The following is a 20,540-nucleotide window of genomic DNA, read 5'->3' as shown; positions in this document are numbered from 1 at the left end:
CCACCAGAATTCGTTTTAAAATTCGCAAACACACTCGTAGTAGGGTAACTTTACTCTGTGAAAGTTGAACCTGGAGGACTTTAAGACCTGGGAATAGTTACAGCACAGCGTTCCAGCAGTTTTCGCAAAGGATCTCTTTATTTGTGTAAATAGGTTTCTCCACACCTCCCTGTCTGCCTCACATGTTGAAAAGAAGAAAAAAAACACACGTCCCGCTGTTGTGTCTCAGACAGAAGTTCAGTGATCACCTGAGGTAACCTAGGACAGGTAACGAATGTCCAGGTAGTGACTAGCACACTCTCTACTGTCTTACTGGATTTACTATCTCCTCTTCTTCTTTGGAATGAGTTTCTGGAGACGCAACAAGAAGAATGACGGCAAAAAGTAAGTTTGCAATCTCACAGTTTTTAGACCGGTGGAGAGAATTATGTACGGCAGAATATCTACAATACAATCTCAGCATTTCTGAGATTCTGTAGATCTTAATCATGTGTTCTAAAATCACTGCCTCCTTACATCACAGAACAAATGGCATTCATATTTCACTCGGATGTTAGGAATATTTAGTAACACAATAGTAACTGATTTATTTTAAGAACATTATGCTTAACATAATTATTGTCATTGTATATTCAAATCTGAAAAAGACACCAATGTATCTAATGTACATTAACCAATAATCTGTAGGCTACGTGTTAATGAAAGTATGCTCTCTATGAAGTATCTATGTTTGGCACCCAATTCTTGTATTTACCGGTAAATAATAGATTATAAATCATATAAAATAAGTGTAGGTCAATAGCAACTCCCTAATTGTAAAAACCGGATATCATTAAAGTTACTAACTTTTGAGTAATCTTATCTAGTGATGGGATTTGCTCATCTTTACTCGGAGGAGCCTCAAGTTTAAAACCGTAATATAACACTATTAGCATGATTCTCATTAATATAATGTCACGATAGAATAAATTAGAGGCCTATTAGAGTAGTAACTGTTTTCCAATGAATATAAACCGTATCATTAGTATGTTGCAAAGTGATTTAAGCCTTAACAATATTCTAAGAGACAGACTGTCAGGTTAATCAAAATACCTAATGTTAAAAACAATGTAGCAGGTGATGTCATAACATGGATGAGATTTGGTGCAAGCTGATTCGATGATCCCTTTTTCTTTCATGTTATTACCCCATCTTCCTGTAAAAAAAAAAAAAAAAAAAAATGACATCACAGGTGCTGCTTGCTACTGTCTGTTAATGCTTAACTGTTTATTGTTTTATCACAGAGAAGTAGATGTTCCTTTTACAGCATATATTTTTACATGTAAAAATTCATTTTGTTCATTTGTTCATTTTGCTAAATTGAATAAACATTGATTTCTTTTTCTGAATTTCTAAAATACAACTATTTGTAAATGTGTAGGAAACTGTGTCAGTAATGGTTCATTACTGAAGAATACAAGATCAGATTTTGTTCACAAGCTTTCAATTGCTTTTAGAGATCAACTCAAGACTGAAGACTCGCCGGACAGCCCCACGTCTCCATCCCAGTGAGTGTGCCACGCTTTAAATCAACCCATGTTTCCTCACAAGATCTATTGTCTGTGACACTGACAACAATTAAGATTGGAACACATGTACACACACATACTCTCTTTACTGATTTGAATTGCTATCAACTTGCTATCAACAAAATGTCATTTGAGAAGTTTTTGACTGACAATAGTAGCAGTAACTATAAAATTGTTTCCTTTTTTTATTTAGGTCACCTATTATAGAGAAAGATGGGCTGGATCCTGTCATCCCTGATTATGGGTAGGATACTGCCTCCACATTTCTTTTTCTAAATTCATTTTGAACTTTGCACTGACACGCAGCCATGTTTTGTGAAGAAAAACAATATGGAATCTTAGTTATTCATGCATAAGTGAACACGAATATCGATAGCCAAATTAGCCTTTATGATGCAACAGGTAAAATGGCACTGTCATGTTACTTCCCACAATGCATTGTTTTATGTGTATATTTAAATATAAGAGAAGCATAAATTAGTACTGAGCATGTGAGTAATAATAACTTATTTTTTTGTAGCTTTGACTGTAGATACTAGTCATATCTATTTTTTTATTACACACATATTTACATATTGGCAAACTGTGGGGGTAACATCTCGAGAGATTTAACAATTGTTCTCATAAAGGGCAGGTTCCCACTGTCCTCCACATTATTGTATTATTTAAAGGTTCAGATGGCTTCCACATCAGATACATTACACCAAATACAGATTGAAGTTCTATCACATCAGTCATCAGTCATGTTTTCTTAAAGGATTATCTCACTGAAATGACCAGGTCATGCCTGTATGGTCATGATTATTCTGATCTAGAGCTGAAAATGCATAGCACACCAACATTATTGCTCTAGATGCAGATAAGCTAGCTTGTAATCAAAGCAATGTGCTAAAACCTTTTGCATGGACAAAGACCATTTGCATTTTCTTCAGAAATGTAAAAAATTCACAGAACTGATGGTTGCAAGAGATTGATTTATACTGTATCTGCAGGTTTGCAAATCATGTCTATAAAATCTCCCTCAATCAGTTCCCATTAGCACCTACTACTCAGGGGAAGTAAATGTTTTTACTGTGTATTTGATAAAATAAATGCTGCATTGATGAGCATAATAAACCCCAAACTTTTGAACAGCACTGTATTTAACATTTTGTTTTTTACAGTACATATTTCACCAGTGCTGGCTTCTGTCCTGTATTTTTGGCTCCATATACATTTTTTTTTTTTTTTGTCTGCTGCTTTTGGGTTCACAGCTCGGGATGTGCTTTCATCAGCCAGTCAGCTTTGTCATGTGGCTCCAGAGTATGCAAAATAGAAGCATTTCATCTTGTATCCATTTTTTTCTATACACTTAATTTCCCCTTCTCCTAAACATGCCCCAGGCTATGTCACTTCCTTGTGCTGATTCTGCGGTCTGCATCTGTCCTCTGTGTCTCATGACCACCGATTTACAGGCCTGTCATTGTCTTGAATGTTATTGACTGCTGTGGAGTTCAGATTGTCACTTGACTGCAGAAGCGTGATTCCCAATTTAGGAGCATTTTGCTAGGTGGATTCTTAAGAAATTGGAACCGCCTCCATTGCATCATTGACCTATCAGAGGCCAGGATGTAATGTATAGCATGAGGGTGATACTGAGAAGAGGAGGAGATTTAGGTGGTGTGTGTTTGCTAGAAGGAGGGGAGACAGCGAGAAAGAGGCAATGAGAATATTCACTTTCTGTCTGTGTGATAGTCATCCCAATCTTATTAAGCTCTGAGTTCCTTTCCCACTGTCCTCTCTGCAGCTTGAGTGAGTGAGAGTGTGGAAAGGAAGCTGCTGCTCTGCTGATAGGAATCAGTAGGAAGGCCTGCTCTCTCACACATACTGTGAATTACTCTGCGTCTCTTCTCTCTCCTTTTATTCCTCATTTATCTGCCTTTACTGCACTCCTCGAGCTCACTGTACCAGATGAAAATGTCAGGAGAGGCAGAAACTCAGTCAAACGGGTAAGAACGTCACACAGCTCAGAGTGTGCTATTGTGTGAATGTGTGTTTTAGCAGTGATTGAGGATCATTTAACTGTTCTCAACATGAGAATGCATTTTCAGCCTGCATAACCAGAAAAACAGGGACGGTTTGGAAATATTAGACTGGTAATTGTTTTCGATGTCCTTGCTTTCAGAGCTGCTTGTATTGTAGAATTTGTTTGTTAAAGTATAGAGCACAGATTTTTTTGTAATTGTTGTGGGAGTGTTAGTCTCTTAGTCTCTTAGCACTGAGTATGTGCATGTGTGTGTGTGTGTCAGCTTGTTTATTCTAATCATTCCGGTAATGATCATCAGTACACAATTAGCCCATGGGCAGCATCAGCTCTTCAGAATCGCTTAGCATCACCACAATTAGTTTGTGAGCCCTGTAGGGTGCAAAGAGTGCAAAGGTTGGTTTTACCTCTATTGTAGCTTCTGAACAAATCTAAGACCACTTCCTTTTGCTATAGCCAGGCTCAATGTAGCATGCACTGTTCTTCATTCATTCAAATCATCTAGCTCTGATATCACATATCCGCATCAGGGAGGAAATTCACACTCTGTTCCACCTCTGGGGGATGAGAAATGTTTAAAGCTGATTGGTGCTATTTTAGATTTACTCATGGAAATATAAGGTTTGCTTAGACTTTTTGGGGCCAGTAACTTCATTAGTCTAAGAAAACTATGTCTACTAAGGTCAGATACGTTTTGGTTATTGTACTGCACAAAAAAGTAGGTAAAAATATGGTAAGTACTATAAAATTGACCATTTATTAGTTATTAATTAATGCATTTTGATAAATTGCATATATATATATATATATATATATTAAGTGGCATTAGACTACAAGACTATCTGTTTAATTTATACCACCCTATTTATAACACACAGATTATGATTTAATGCTGTAGATCTTTGACATTGTTTGAGGAGGAAGCCATGCTCCATTAATAGCAGGAGAAAACATGATAGAAGTCATCTGGCAGGCATTAGGAGGTGGAGAGACTGGGCAGTCAAACCAATCTGTCCTTCTATAGGTAGCCCGAACCATCAGCTATTGCTATTGGCCAAGCGGATCCCATAAAGAGCGTCTGTATTGGCCGTCATTTGAAAAGCAAAGACATGGCGCTCATTAAGTCACACTTATTGATTTGATTTGTTTCAGTGGAGAATGGCCAAAGCCATTGTCTTTTTACATTCTATCAATTCACAGTTCATTTGTCGACATGCAGAGTTACTCTATGAATGGTTGTTTTCAGCAGAGTGTTTCAGGGCTGAAGAACTGAAAGAGGTTGTTGGGTTTTATTAGATTAGGAGGCGTGCTATAATCTTAGTAGGGCAAGGTCAGGACCATTACAAATTTCAACTCAATTTAGAAATTAATTTTAAATGGTGCTGTAATTTGAAGAATGTGTCCCTTATATAGAGATACAATGGGCTTTGATCATGTTCATCTCTGAAACATTTGTCTTTTCGTCATGTGTTTGAAGAAGCAGTGGAACTGATTTTGTTCTCTGATAAATGATTATTGTGTTTATCAGTATATGCTAAGAAATGTACATTTTGCCATATAAATAATTATATATTATTGTAAAGATTTAACCATTGGATTTTTATGCTCTTTTAAGTACTGCATGTCATGGATTTATATTTTTCCCTGTCTGCTGCCTTTCACATCACACCTCAAGATAGTTGCTAGAAGTTTAGGACTGGTGGTGCCATCACAAGTTAGTAATCAATTTACACCACAGGTGATTGATTATTGAAATGTGCTATTGTGCACATTTCAATATATATTTCTGGCACTTAGTCCAAAATCACATGCTGTCTAGTATTTTGTTTGATTTGAAACCAACTTCTTGTCCATTAATGATGTTCTGTATAGGTTGAAAATCAGTAGAATAAATTAAACTTTACTGGCAATACACAAATACTCTCCCGTGGCCTAATGGGATAATAAGGTGTCTGTTGAATACGTCAGAATCTCTGTGGATGTGGTACAGTAGGTCATCCGGGTAATTTTCACTTACTGTTTTGCAAATACTATGAATTTAGACATACTACTCTGTTCATATGCTGTTTTTCATCTACTATATAGTATGAAATTAGGCATATTAGGACACAGCATCAGGCATGGTTCATTCTGTGATTTGACTAGTCATGTGATCACAACATGGCAGCCCCCATCAGGCATCCTGTTCTCTTATTAGGTTTGCACAGTAGTTGAACATTTAAAAAAAAGTCAGTGTCATATTCATCTCAAAATACTGTTTACTGAGAAGGAATTAACTTTTTTCTGGGCATAAATCCTGCTCAACTTTATTGCATCATCACTGATTGAAAATGAATGACTGATGGTGTAAACGCAACTTTAGATTGCCAGGAATTAAACACACTGAGTATGTGATTCATTAATCTTCCATGAAGAACAGAAAAAAGGCTGCTGCTTTACTGTTAAATTGCAAAACCTCTGGAGAGTGTGGTTCTGTGAACTGTAAGAGTTGTTCAGTTTTGTCTGGCTGCTCTCAGCCTCATGCTGCATTCCAGGCAACCCTTAACCCGTGTTTTTCCAACTTTATACCTGTTCCCACCTGTGAACTCGTGTTAGATCGATGTACTCCGAGTTATGATGTCACACAGCACGCGAAACAACAATGGCAGCCCCTACAGATAATATTGCCTATGGATGCAGTATTTATGCATGTGGTGCAAGTTTAAAAAACGATTTTAGGACAATGTAACGTTGCAATTAAATTAATAATCTAGCTACAATTCCTTGCGCTCAGGAAGTTTGGTGTGACTTGCCTGGAACGTTATGAAGTTGTTAGTCGTGGTTTGAAATCGTGACTTACGAGCTCATAAACCTGCCTGGAACACAGCATATGTCTTGTCTATCAGTGCATCTGCAAACCCACAATTGCAGTTAACTGGCACATGCAATTATAGAAATGTATAAATCAGTGTTTATATGGATTTATAAACTTATGTGAGCATAAAACTTTGTAATATACACAGTAAAAAAAGTTCAAAACAAAAGCTTAGGTTTGATTTCCTGAAATGTGTAGGTAAAATCTCACTGAACTGTGAATTTAGTGCTAATGGAAAAAATGAAATGATGCAAACAAATATTATTTTTAACATAATGATGAAGCCATTGTTATATGTTCTAAGGCATACAGTGCATTAAACATATAAAGCCCCGTTGATGACCAAATTTTAGATTAAATCTACAAATATAAAATAAATTTTTACTCCTCATTAAACTCTTTAAAAAACGTAGTTTAAATAGATGCAATATGGTACTATAGGGATTTTAAGAAACATAAGCACTCTGTCAGTATAGTGTTTTTATGCACAAATCAATAGATAGTACACCTTGTTTTCCCAGACTTTCTCTACTCAATCCTCTTCTTATTATTACTATACACTTTCCTCTTCACATTCCCAGTGGTTTTTTGTTTTTGTTTTTCAGTTGACAATACAGATACTCACTCACCTGTACCTTAGTGCATTTGAAGGTGACATCTGCTTCACTGCACTTGTATCTAAATTGAGAGGCTCTGGGGGGATTCTCTGCAGCAGAGAGCTGTGACTTCACACTCACACAGAACAAGCTTTTTGGGGACAGTGTGAGATTTTCTGCAGATCCTCAGAAACTGAGTGAGCCTGTTTCCTGTCCCACATGACACCTGATCACTACTTTTTTCGAGCTGCTTCACAAGCTGTTGTGTTGCCTCAGAGTACAATGGCCCTGTCCCAAATGGCATCCTTTAGACATAACCAGGAAAATAATCACTAGTGTTGACGTGTCGTTCAATTTTTAAAGATTTTTTTATTGTTTTATTTTAATTGAAACAGATTTGGGGAAATTTAGAAATACTTCACTTGCTCACTAATAGATCATCTGCAGTGAATGGGTGCCGCCGGAATGAGAATCCAAATAGCTGATAAAAACATTACAACAATCTATAACTAATTGACACAACTCTGATCAATCAATTAATGTCTTATGAAGTGAAATTCTGTGTATCAAATCCATCAAGACATTATTACTTGTATATAGGCTACATGTACAGTACAGACCAAAAGTTTGGACACACCTTCTCATTCAAAGAGTTTTCTTTATTTTCATGACTATGAAAACTGTAGATTCACACTGAAGGCATCAAAACTATGAATTAACACATGTGGAATTATATGTGGAATTATATACATAACAAAAAAGTGTGAAACAACTGAAAATGTGTCATATTCTAGGTTCTTCAAAGTAGCCACCTTTTGCTTTGATTACTGCTTTGCACACTCTTGGCATTCTCTTGATGAGCTTCAAGAGGTAGTCACCTGAAATGGTCTTCCAACAGTCTTGAAGGAGTTCCCCGAGAGATGCTTAGCACTTGTTGGCCCTTTTGCCTTCTGTCTGCGGTCCAGCTCACCCCTAAACCATCTCGATTGGGTTCAGGTCCGGTGACTGTGGAGGTCAGGTCATCTGGCGCAGCACCCCATCACTCTCCTTCTTGGTCAAATAGCCCTTGATGCCTTCAGTGTGACTCTAAAATTTTCATAGTCATGAAAATAAAGAAAACTCTTTGAATGAGAAGGTGTGTCCAAACTTTTGGTCTGTACTGTATGTGTTTGTATTTATATATACATATGAACAGCACACACACATATAATATGTAAACAACATTACATTTCTCTAAATCTGTTCCAATGAAGAAACAAACTCATGTACAGCTTAAATGGCCCGAGGGTAAGAATTTTTTCAAGAAAAAATAATTTTGTGTGAACTATTCTTTTAAGACTGAGGTTTAGGAAATTATCATTTGTTTATTTAGTTGTTTTTTCTTTCTGTATTTGTGCTAGGTCGGAGAAATCTGACCTGTCAGTGGCTCTTCAAGACTGCATGGTGGCATTGGATCTGTTCCTGCGAAATGAATTCGACGAGGCTTTGACCAGACTCAAGAGCAGGTAAGACCGCCTATGTGTTTCACAATAAGAGTTTGACCTGCTTTTAACTGTTTCTGTGTGAGGTTCTGGGTTTGGAACATTTATGGAACGTTAGACCTCAGAACACAATGAGACTCTATAATTTTCCTTTACTTCCTACTTGTGTGTTTGGGTGTTAGGCAGAGAAACCTTGGATTATACGGTTTTATAATCTGTTTGTATCACTGTTCTTAGTCCCTTTTGACTCTTATTAAGTGTTTGAATTTTTTTGTATCTTGTTTTATCCATTAAGTGCATAATCTAATAATTTACGTAATTGTTCTTTGTACATCATTTTGTGAGACGAGTCTTCATCCAAAATCAGTTTCTCAGATAAATCCCACATAACCCAAAACCTATTGAATGAGTTCAGCTCTCTGGAGATTCATCTCTAGATCTTTTCTTCTTCTCACACCCACACTTTGTTTTCATAGGTGTTCTGTGTCTTACAGCATCTCACATTTCTGCCTTACTCACTACTGTGGCTGGGGTGTGTGCCTTTGTGTATTATAAACTATATAATTATTCAGTCCATTTTGTTATCGTTGCCATCTTTCCATCTTTGTCCCCTGGGTCACTCCACTTTTGTTGGGTTGCATTCAGGATCCAAAATAAGATTATTTTATTTCATTCAGTGAGGGTCAGAATATAATGCTTACAATTGAATTTAAACTATGTATTATATATTAGTTCCTAATAAAGCTAACTTATTTACTCACCATAGGCAATATTTACTCTCACGAGTGTTACTTTTGAACACTGCTGCTAAATAGTTCTGTTTCATCTGTGAGTCTGGATATTAGTTTGACACATTCATGTATACAGTTCAAACATGCATAATACATAAACTTAGACACGCTGTTCAGCAAGTCATTGATTCGACAATCAGAGGATCTCACTTCTGCTGCTCACTGTTTAAACTTGCAAATAGTGAAGTCACAGTTTTGTGATTTACCTAATAGGTTTGTTTTAGTCGCGTCCCACCCCATTCCAGTCAGCAGGGCAGGGCTGCTACATGCATGGAGCTAATGAAAGGTACACGTGCACAAGAGAGAAAGTTACAGAGGCAGAACGAGAGACTCAAAAGCAAAACTATTAGAATCCATGTCTGTACAAGTTCATAGTTTAAAACATCTGCTGATATTAGAGATTATCTTTTTGCAGTCGCACAGTGGATTTATTTTTTATTTTTATATAAACTGAAAGGCAGACAGACATCATAACTAAAATAAGTATGAACAGAAAACATATTTAGCGCTCCGAATAGGGCTTACAGCTGTGTTCTCTGTGCTGCTGCTGCTGCTGCTGTGTGAAAGTATTTTCTGTCTCTCCTTCCACACTTCTTGGTGCTGTGTTTTGATCTGATTTGACTTTGAAAGGATCATTACTGATTATGCATACAGATTGGTTAGAAGATCAGGCCAGTGTTTGTGATTCTTTAGGAAAACAGCATCAGCACAAACACTATTTCAACAGCTGATACCCATTTGCATGTCAAAAATGTTTTGGTTCTGTAAGCGTTTTAACTCTATAGAGTTCACAAAAAAAAAAAATCAGTGATTGAAACTTTTTACACATCAGCTCATTCAGTAACTCATAGTAGGCCTCTATGTATGATTTAAGCATGCATTATGTGTGTTGCATTCATGGTACATTGTTAAATTTATTGTTTGGTTAGGATGTTACATATGAAACATTCCTGTTCCCATCATGCCAAAGTTATTCCAGTTCCACCTGTGTAAAGGAAAGAGTGGTAAACCTGTTTATTCAGGCATCTCTCTACCCAGGAATGTTGGACTAGTAATGTCACATTCTATTCAGCTCCAGAAAGAACTGAAACTACACTGTAAATAGACACTAAATTGAGTTTAATCCTCTCTAGAATACATGTTCTTTAAAACACTTTTAACCACTTTGAATTCAATTACCAAAAATATTGTGATAAGTTAAATAATAATAGTGTATTTTAACAAAATCTGTATTCAAATTTTTAATTTACAATGTGTATTGTATGATAGTTTTACTTGTTCATAATGTCATAAGTATTAGTGTTTTTGGTATTATGTTACAAGACCGTTTACATGACAACACTTTCATCCATTTCCAGACCTCATTTGTGTTATTGCTGATGTTATTGAGTGTCTCAGTGGTGAATTTTCTTTTACTGTCACTGTTACACCACCCTCTCATTTGTTCTATATATAGATCTAATGCACAGTCTTCCTTTGTGTTCTTTGGCAGGAATAAAGACAGCATGTATCATGCGCTTACGTATGCCACAATACTGGAAATGCAGGCCATGATGACCTTTGACCCGGAGGACATATTGGCTGCAGGCAACACAATGAAAGAGGCACAGGCTGTGTGTCAACGGTGTGTTGTCTTTTATTCATTAATTTAAAATAAAATGGAATTTATTTAATGTATTTATAAAGAAACGGAGAGTAACATTGTAGTAGGTGTACATTTATTCCACGGGCTTTTATTCTATTTCAGGCCACAGAGACCCTACTATTAACAGCCTTACACTATTTTTAAGTATTACTATCCATACAATATTTTCAGGATCTGTTGGTTATGTCACATTTGTATTAGTGACGTAATAAAACAATGCAGCAGGTCTAGGGCTGTCACCACATACCAGATGACAGAGGAATTTTAGAGACCCATGACACACTGTGTTTTTTTTTTTGTGTGTGTGGGGGGGGGGGGGGGGGGTGAAAATCTGGTGTATGCTTGTGTTTCCAGGCAACCAACACTTCTGTGACTCTGCCACATCATCCAGGCCTTGTAGCACTGGAATGCCACTGTCACCTGATCACACACACACACACACACACACACACACACACACACACAGAGCTGCTCTTCAGCTGCACTGTCTGGTCCAAATAATAGATGCCACGTATGCACAACAATATATACTGCATATTCTTCACTAGATTGATCTTAACTGGTTTAATAAGATACATCAGGTATTCGGGAAACAGTAAGATGGGTAAGATGCCCTTTTAAAGGGTTAGTTCACCCCAATAAACTTTTACAGAATGTATAAATTGCTTTTGATATCATTAATACTTAAGTATTTTTAAAGTGTCACAAAGCTAAATCCCAGTAAAAGAAATGTATAATTTACTCAATGACTTATACAGGCATACTGTATAAATGTATATAACTAGGTTGTCACCCTGTTGTTGTTCAAAGAAACTGTAGTCTTTGTTCATTTAAGCAGCAAGCAGCAGTTTAAAAAGCATAAACAAAACACTCTCCTTCTGTTGTTTGTACTATAAATAAACTTCTAAAATTAATGCTTGGCTGTTGCTCAGTGGCTAAACTGTTGGCATCCATGTAGCTTGTTTTCTTTGCTGTGGCTGTCACTTGAGTGATACAGATTGACTTATAATACACAGACCAGTTGTTGTCACTCATAAAACTTTTAGGGTGTACCTGGCCTTACTTATCTTAGCCCCCCGGCATTCATCTGCATGTCTTGTATTTGTGTAAATGTAATTTAATTCATGTTTGTCCCTCAGAGGGTTTTCAGTTTACTCAGACAGAAACCAAACAGCCATTGTGTCCTCCCTGGATCCAACTGCTCTATTTATATGGCTTACAGTGAATCAAGCTGAGTTTTTTACTTTTGGATCGAGTGTAAGTTTGTCTAGCAGCTTTCACAAAGTAGGACTGTAACAGAGAGCACAAGGCTGACCTCAACCAGCTGTGCCATCTGAGTGTGTTACCTAGTAACCACTACTGATGGATCATTGTTTTGTTTTAGGACAGGATTGATAAGGCTTTGTTTGTCTTTACAGATACCGTAAAAAGTCTACCTTCAACAGCAAAAACTTTACAGAAGGTGGGTGCCTATATACATATTTTGCTAAATGATTAATTGGCAATAAGAATGCATCAGTAGAAAAAATATATATTATTGCAAACATTAACACACGTTTAAAAATCAGCTGTGGTGGGTAACGCTGTCAAATCACAAGCTAATTTGGTGGGTTACTTTTCGTAAATAATGTTCACTCATTAATTTCTTGGGGAAGTTCATGCAAGACAAATTTGCGCAGGTTTTGTGCAAATACTGAACTTGTGAGACATCATTGAGTATATTGCAAAAACCAAACAAAACACACCCACACTTCCTCAAACCATGGTGACCATATCATGTGGCTATCTTTTGAAAAGGCCATGTGACATGCTCCCATCATGCTTAGATACTCTAAAACCTAATCGCGTTTGTGTCCCTCCCAGAGGAGCTCCACGCTGAAGTGTGCTATGCCGAATGCCTCCTCCAGAGGGCAGCACTCACCTTCCTGCAGGTCTGTCCCAGTGGTGGATTCGCTTTTTCTCCATATATTAAATCTACTTTGCCCTGTTATTATGTTTGTGAATAAAATAAATTATTGTGGATAAAGTTAAGTTGCTTATTTAAGATTTACTTACTTTTCTTTCAGGATGAAAATATGATTAGCTTCATAAAGGGTGGAATGAAAGTGAGAAACAGCTATCAAATATACAAGTAAGACCTATTGCAGTGTTGTCATTGTTAACTATATAAAAAATATAATTAAAGTATATCTATAAATTAACCTACATATAAATATTAGATGGAAAGCCTATCTTTAAAAAAAAGATAAAAAAAAGATAATTCAAAATATTAATAAATGCTATAATTTTACATAAATAATACTAAAATACTGACCTTTGAAATAACAGTTTCCTCTGCCCTTCTCATTTGAGATGTATGAGCTTTTATTGCACATTCATTTTTGTTTATTAATGAACTCAGAGCAGACCCAAACTCAATAGTGTCTACTAGTAAAATGGTTTCTAAATAATTGGGCCAAATAATAGAGTGAATTCATTTTATATTATATATTTATATACGTGTATGTGTGTTTTACATATTTAAATGTAAAAAAAAAATAATAATAATGGGCAATAATAAAATTTAGTTTTTATGTTCACAATGTAATTTGCTTAATTCTGTCTTAATTAGAAGAACTGGTTTTGTGTGTGTTTTCATTTACGTTATGTTTATTTTAATGTGTGTTTGTGTTAATTGCAAGGGAGCTACATACGGTCCTGAAGTCCTCAAGTTATGTTCAAGGTGACAATCATGGTCATTTTGAGGGAGGCGTCAAGCTTGGGGTCGGGGCCTTTAACCTGGTGAGAGCATTATGCCACATGTTTTCTTGTGTTGTAGCCTTAAATACCTTCTAGTGTTCTCTCTTAAACCAAACCCTGAGTATTTATGAATCCTAGCATGGAGTTCATTGAGGACAAGTCAGTTTTCTCAACCCCTCACCTGTGTTGCTCCCAGATGCTGTCATTATTGCCAACACGGACTCTCAGGTTGTTGGAATTTGTGGGCTTCTCTGGTAACAAAGTGAGTATTGTGTAGTACTAAGCTTAGTTTGGCTCTGCTCAAGTTTGGCATGTACAAATGAAATTTAATCTGAGCTTGGCTATTTTTCCTTTCTGTCTGTCTTAGCAATAAAGTGTGTCAAGGTGCAAGGCGATGTTTTTTTTATACTTGTCTAAATGTAGCGAAGCACAGAAGTGTGAATGATTTCCTGTGTGTTGTGTCTGTCTCAAAGGAGTAGTTCACCCATAAAAATTTGCTGAAAATGTACTCACCCTCAGACCGTCTAAGATGTAGATGAGACGAGATTGTTTCTTCCTGTCAGATTCCGTGTGTGTGTGTGTAAACATACTTGGTAATAAAGCTCTTTCTGACTTCTTCATCAGAATGGACTTTGAGAAATTTAGCATTACATCACTTGCTCACCAATGGATCCTTTTCAGTGAATGGGTGCCGTCAGAATTTGAGTTCAGACAGCTGATGGCCATGCACTGCAGGGGACCCAATGATTGGTAAGCAAGTGTTGTAATGAAGCAAACTCATCGATATCTTGGATGGCCTGAGCAAAATTTTCAGCAGATTTGCAATTTTGTGTGATTTGTGTGATTGCACTGTGTGTGTGTGTGTGTGTGTGTATATATATATATATATATCTTTGTGTTTTAGGAGTTTGGTCTTGAGCAGCTCCAGGAGGGCTCTGCTGAGCACACATTTAGGTCTTTCCTGTGTAACATGTTGTTGCTTTGCTATCACACCTTCATGAGCTTTATTTTAGGTAAGAGAAAATTGATTCTGAATCGCATTTTAAATACTGTTTGTAGCACATAAGAAGAAACACTGTGTTATTTGGTATCTCGGTGCATGTATGTGTGTGTACTTTAGGCACTGGAGAGGGAGATGTAGAAGATGCAGAAAAACTGCTGCAGCCTTATCTGAAAAAGTATCCGAAGGTACTTGACAACCAATTTTGAGTTCCCAGTAATAAATTTCCAAAACACTCACATTCTCATTTACTTTAAGATATGAACAGCTGCTGTAAAAACTGCTAATAGTAGAGTATGTATTTTATATTTGACAACTGCTGTATTCCTGTCAGGGATCCATTTTCCTTTTCTTCGCTGGTCGAATAGAGGAAATTAAAGGAAATCTGGATGCTGTAAGTGATAAGTTGCTCTTATCTAATGCATTAAAAATAGGTTTTTGTTTAAGTTCTTATTTATATATATTTATTTTTATTTCTAACTGCATGTGTGTGTGTTCTTAAGGCTATCAAGCGTTTCGAGGAGTGTTGTGAAGCTCAGCAGGACTGGAAGCAGTTCCATCACATGTGTTACTGGGAACTGATGTGGTGTTTCACCTATAAAAGGCACTGGAAGATGGCCTACTTCTATGCAGACCTGCTCAGCAAAGAGAACGCCTGGTCTAAGGTGAAACCTTAAAATACACAGCTGAATGTGCACTGAAGAAGAGCTTGATCTATATGTAAAACGGGGTGGGTGCCTTTGAAGGCCAAATAGATTAAATGGCTACATTTGATTTAGCGAATTATGTAGTATTTAATAAATAAATTTTAAATATGAATTTAAGAAAGCAGAAATGGAATTAAAATGGGTCAGATTTCAAGCTTATTTATACACTTAGATTTAAAAGTTTGAGATTTGAGGTAGATAAGATTTTTAAATTTTATATATATATATATATATATATATATATATATATATATATATATATATATATATATATATAATAAAACTGAAGAATTTTCTCTGGGTTTAAAAGGTCTGATGATGTAACATGAATGAAGGCTGAGGACAATTATTCTCCTGCGGGGATGTTTGTGTTTACTGTGCAGTTTGTAACTTACCTCTCTTTTTTTTTCCTCTCACACACACTTTTTTAGGCCACATATGCATATATGAAAGCTGCTTACCTCAGCATGCTGAGTCGTGAGGAATGCCAGCCGTTCGAGGAGAATGAGGTGGCTTTGTTTAGGTAATGGCAAGGGAATGGTGTGCATGTATGTTCATATTTCTTCATGTGATCAAATAGGAGTCTATAGATTGGACCACATGACTATAAAATCAAGAAAAAGTCCTTTGTCATATACAGCCTGTACTGTAATGTCATTCAGTTCATGCAAGCATTGCAAATGACCTAATATTTAATCTCATATTTAATTTGTACGTCTTATGTAGCCCATCCTCTTGTAAATATAATAGACATTATACGTACTTTACTGTTCCGTTTTGCACTTTTCAGGCAAGTTCCCAGTCTGAAGCAGAAAATAGCTGGGAAGTCTTTGCCAACAGAGAAGTTTGCCATCAGAAAAGCTCGCCGTTATAATACAGATAATGCCATTCCTCTTCCTGCACCTCCATTGGTCAGTATTCAGTTTTATACAGATTTTACTGTCTGTGTTTATTTGATACGGCAAGTGTCTTATTTGCATAGTTCACACAGGATGTGTTCTTGCATCTTTGGGTGTCATCTTGTGTCTCACTGCTTTCAGAGTTACTATACTAGATACTAGAGTCTGATAATGTGCATTGGCAATGGTGTTCTGCATCTATAAACGTGCTTTCTGTTCTGTTCCACTGTGTTCCGCTTTGCTATTTTTAAATGCAAGAAGACGTCCTGTGTAAAAAGCCCTTTAATTAACAGAGTAAGGAATTAGAGCATCCTAATTTGTGTAATGCCGCTGGAAAATAAACAAAGGGAAACACCTGGACAAGACGCAGTCTTAAATTTGTGTTCATTGTGAGGGTGTGATTGCACAACAGGAAATGATGTACATCTGGAACGGCTACACTGTGATCGGGAAGCAAAAGGACCTGACAGAGGGCATGCTGAAGACACTGGACGAGGCCCAGCAGACGCTTGAACAACATCCAAGTAAAATCTCCCTCCAAACAATGCAGTACTGCGTATACTGGAGTCCACTTTTAAAATAATAGTTCACCCAAAAATAATGCAATTATTTATTTCCTCATGTCATTCCAAATAATATTTTGCAACTACGATTACTAATGACCATGAGTGCCAAAAGTAACCGTATGTTTTACTGAAAATAAGATTCATCAACACAGACTCTCTGTATCACATTTAGCTTTTTTTCTGAAACACGAATGTCTGTATCTTTGCTCTCAGGGACCGAGTTCACCACAGATGACCAGTGTGTGGTTAGTCTGCTTAGGGGGCTCTGTCTCAAACACTTGGGTTTCAAGGAAGAAGCTGAACATTACTTCACCCTCGTCCTCTGCAAGTCAGTCTTGCTCTTTTGCTGGACAACAAATTACACTAATATAAAGAGAAGCGTTTGTTGTTTTTCTTGTGAATACTTAAGTAGACATGGCCAATTTTCTTTTACTGACTCTACAGGATAGGACACTAAATAGGATAGTCTCACTCATAAAATGTCATGATCTGAGACTTCACCGCTCAGAATAAGAAATATTACATGTTTTAAAATGTAGGCTAGTCTTTCACTGATAGCAGAGAAAATGTTTTAAACATAGCTTCAATCACAAATGCTCTTTTTTTCTGTTTGCATTTGTACTTGTACAGTGAGAGTCAGATTAAATATGACCACTACCTGGTGCCCAATGCTCTTCTGGAACATGGTTTACTGTGTTTAGAGGAGGGCAGAATAGACGAGGCCATCAAACTTCTGGAGGCAGCCAAGTAAGTTCAGTCCTGACAGTGAATGTTTTATACTTATAAGATAGCAATGTATATAATGTGTGTGTGGAGAGTTCCTGTTTGCAGGGTCAGAGTCAGGATGAATTACCTAAGGGAGAATTTGGAATTTCAAAGAAGGCACAGATTTGCCTCTTTACCCTAACTAAATGTAAAACTGCTAAAACGAATGGTTGTTTACAACACAGTCTCAAAGATAGATCCATGGCTTTGTTCGACATGGAAAATTATACCAGCTGCTCAAAAGAAATGTTTAGAGGTTTTGACCTCACTTTTAAATAAATCATAATAATTTACTTTTACTTTAAAATCAAGTAAAAATTTATGAAAGTTGAAATTATGCAATAAAATTAAATGGTTTACAGGTCGCATAAATTGTCTGAATGGAACATTGCTGTAAATGTTGCCTTTTGAAATAAAAAAATCCCTAAATTCAAATCTCAAAGGAAGTTGTTTTTTTAATAAAACAATTCAAAATAGTAAAATAAAGTAAAAGTAAATAAGTTCAAATTAAGAATTTTGTATTAGCATTAGATGTACTGTGTAGTAGAAGGCCTGGTTGCATAATCATCAATTTTTTTTTTCTTTAAGCCTGGTCATGCTTTTTTTTTAAATGTTGGTTACATAAAAACATAGATTAGTCTAAATTGAATCCAACTGATTACCCCTTACTGGTCAGACTAGATCTTAAGACACTGTCTTAAAACAGGGGCGAAGTTAATGCATCTAACTGTACTGTAAGATGCCATTGAAATCTTAGATATATTATATTCCCACCAAAAAAGTGTGGCATTCAGCAAGTCACTCATCAACTCAGTGTAAAAAATATCACAACTGATTATTATTATTTTATAATATCGTCACACATTATGGCTGTTTAACAAATGTAAAACACTGTAGCATAATATGCGTTATTTTTTTGCTCTGCACAACATTTACATATTTCTCCCTGAAACACTCTCCGTTTGATCTGATGTGTATTTTATACATTTACCCTATTCGATACATGATATACTAGTCATTACCTTGTTAGTCTTGAACACTATTAACCATGATTTCTTTGCCAGGCAAAATTACAAAAACTACTCCATGGAATCACGGACACACTTCCGGATCCAGGCAGCACTGCATAAGGCACGAGGCACAGCTGTGAACGGAGACTGCTCACCCTCTAGCCCTTAACTGTTAGGGTCGCCGCTGGGGTCACAGCAAGCTATAAGATCAGGCTTAACGTGGGTTGCCATATGCCAAGAGGTGGACGAAAGGGGCACATGACCAATCAGACCCGAACTGAGCTTATAGTGACAAATCATCTTCATTGAATGACGCACACCAAGATTATACAGTACATGGACAACAGCTGCATGAATAATGTTACGTGAGGTGCAGTGCAATTCGCTCAAGTGACATCATGCTGTTTTGATGTCATATAAATTACATTCTGCTATTAGAATATTGTAAATGTACCATTATGAATAATACTAGTATAATACAAGTTACACCAGTGCAGTAATATTATACTAGTACATCAGGCAAAGAACGTTGTCACTCAGAACAAAAGTAAGGTCATCTGTGAATCCTTTTGGCTGCTTTCAAAGCTCTTGTTGGTAATGCTCACTGTTGGTCACCCTGTGACATCAATAGCCTAGATATGGCTGTGCCTTACAGCTAAATTTGATTTAAAGCACATGTGCACAAATAATAGTTTACTTTTAATCTTTGGAGTATAAATAGGTTATGAGATAAGCCTGTTGTTCAGAGGTGATATGATGAACTCAAGTTTTGATATCATGGGCTACTCTTTGGTTAGGGTACTGTGGCCTTGTCAAATCTCATGGACAGGATTCTTGTTATAAGCTTAATTTTTATCATATAACATCATCTTTGTGTTTCTGTGTACATAATTAGTCTATTTTAGCAGCGTGTTAAAAAGAGAGAAAACAGGCATCAGCAAAAAAAGGATTATCAGAATGTAGACTGGAAGTTTTGTGGGATTTGTTTCTTTTTTAGTATTTATTCACTGTTATGGCGTCTTTCAAAATTGTCCCGTTTTAAGTGGGCAGTTGAATGTGTCTTTTAGAAAGGCAGTCTCCTTCGTGTGGACTTGGTCCAGATCGTACTTGAGCTCAAACAAACAAGTCTTTTAGATACATGCAGGACAGGCTGGCATGCCAGCGCCAGCCAACGTGAGGGATGCATTGACAACCACTACAGCCTTGCACTATGAGGAGAAATAAAATTTGAGCTGGTTCAGGACAGGGGATTGTACTTTGTTCAATATATGACTGCTACTTCATGGAGCTTTTCACTGTAGTGTGGAGTTCAACCTAATAAACATAGCTGCAGTGTAGTTCTTAAATGCAGAGTATTTTCAGATTTAGTTCTTTAGTCCTGCACTTCAAGGCTTGAGTAGTTTATAGTCATTTACCCCAGATTAGTTTAAATGTGTCCATGGATTTTTGCTCTTCGGCAGTGTAATCTGTATTGTGCCTGTTTTATGAGATCCAGTTCTACCAGAGTCACATTTACATAAAGCAAAAACAATCATCTGCTCATGCTGTGTTTGCTCAGAAATTTCACAGGCAGTTTGTAACATGCTGTTTCAAATGTGGCATAACAGAATGTTTGAAAAGGAATGATATATTGGTTTTTCATTATAATGGCCTTTGTTTCTCCCTCTTTTGAATTCTTGTTGATTTAGATTGATTCTACAGGCTTTGGGCTATAGAGGTCAGCAAATCCTGTATATGGTGCATGGCTAATGTGTAAACACATTCCTGTAAATACAGAACTTACATTTTCTAACTTAAAATTAAATGATATAATAGAACTCCAAAACCACTTTTGTTGTCCTTTTTTGATCTAAGGGCCCTGGCTCCTTAGGAGAGACAGTCCACATTCTGTCATCA

The 20,540-nt window shown here is 36.6% G+C and overlaps 1 protein-coding gene across 3 annotated transcripts; it reads left to right on the top strand.

The window, feature by feature from the left end:
- Window positions 1–136: 136 nt before the first annotated feature.
- On the top strand, window positions 137–20,469 carry ttc39a (tetratricopeptide repeat domain 39A). Of its 3 annotated transcripts, XM_052562482.1 has the most exons (20): window positions 137–384; window positions 1,497–1,547; window positions 1,762–1,812; window positions 8,442–8,546; window positions 10,806–10,937; window positions 12,377–12,420; window positions 12,822–12,889; window positions 13,025–13,089; window positions 13,640–13,739; window positions 13,894–13,959; window positions 14,602–14,710; window positions 14,818–14,885; window positions 15,032–15,091; window positions 15,201–15,362; window positions 15,836–15,927; window positions 16,195–16,315; window positions 16,716–16,827; window positions 17,083–17,197; window positions 17,500–17,616; window positions 18,699–20,469. In XM_052562482.1, exons 1-20 carry the CDS (start codon window positions 344–346, stop codon window positions 18,811–18,813), a joined length of 1,794 nt encoding a protein of 597 aa, XP_052418442.1. In that variant the 5' UTR covers window positions 137–343; the 3' UTR covers window positions 18,814–20,469. The 3 variants fall into 3 exon arrangements, with proteins under 3 accessions (XP_052418442.1, XP_052418443.1, XP_052418444.1); XM_052562483.1 differs by lacking the exons at window positions 137–384; window positions 1,497–1,547; window positions 1,762–1,812 and adding an exon at window positions 3,251–3,556; XM_052562484.1 differs by lacking the exons at window positions 137–384; window positions 1,497–1,547; window positions 1,762–1,812; ... (5 more) ...; window positions 13,640–13,739; window positions 13,894–13,959 and adding an exon at window positions 14,265–14,447.
- The last annotated feature ends 71 nt before the right edge of the window (window positions 20,470–20,540 follow it).

The sequence above is a fragment of the Carassius gibelio genome, chromosome B8 (assembly GCF_023724105.1).
Source record: "Carassius gibelio isolate Cgi1373 ecotype wild population from Czech Republic chromosome B8, carGib1.2-hapl.c, whole genome shotgun sequence".
NCBI classification, from domain to species: domain Eukaryota; kingdom Metazoa; phylum Chordata; class Actinopteri; order Cypriniformes; family Cyprinidae; genus Carassius; species Carassius gibelio.
The sequence above is the reverse complement of the archived record's forward strand: the minus strand, read 5'-3'. Positions and strand labels throughout refer to the sequence as shown.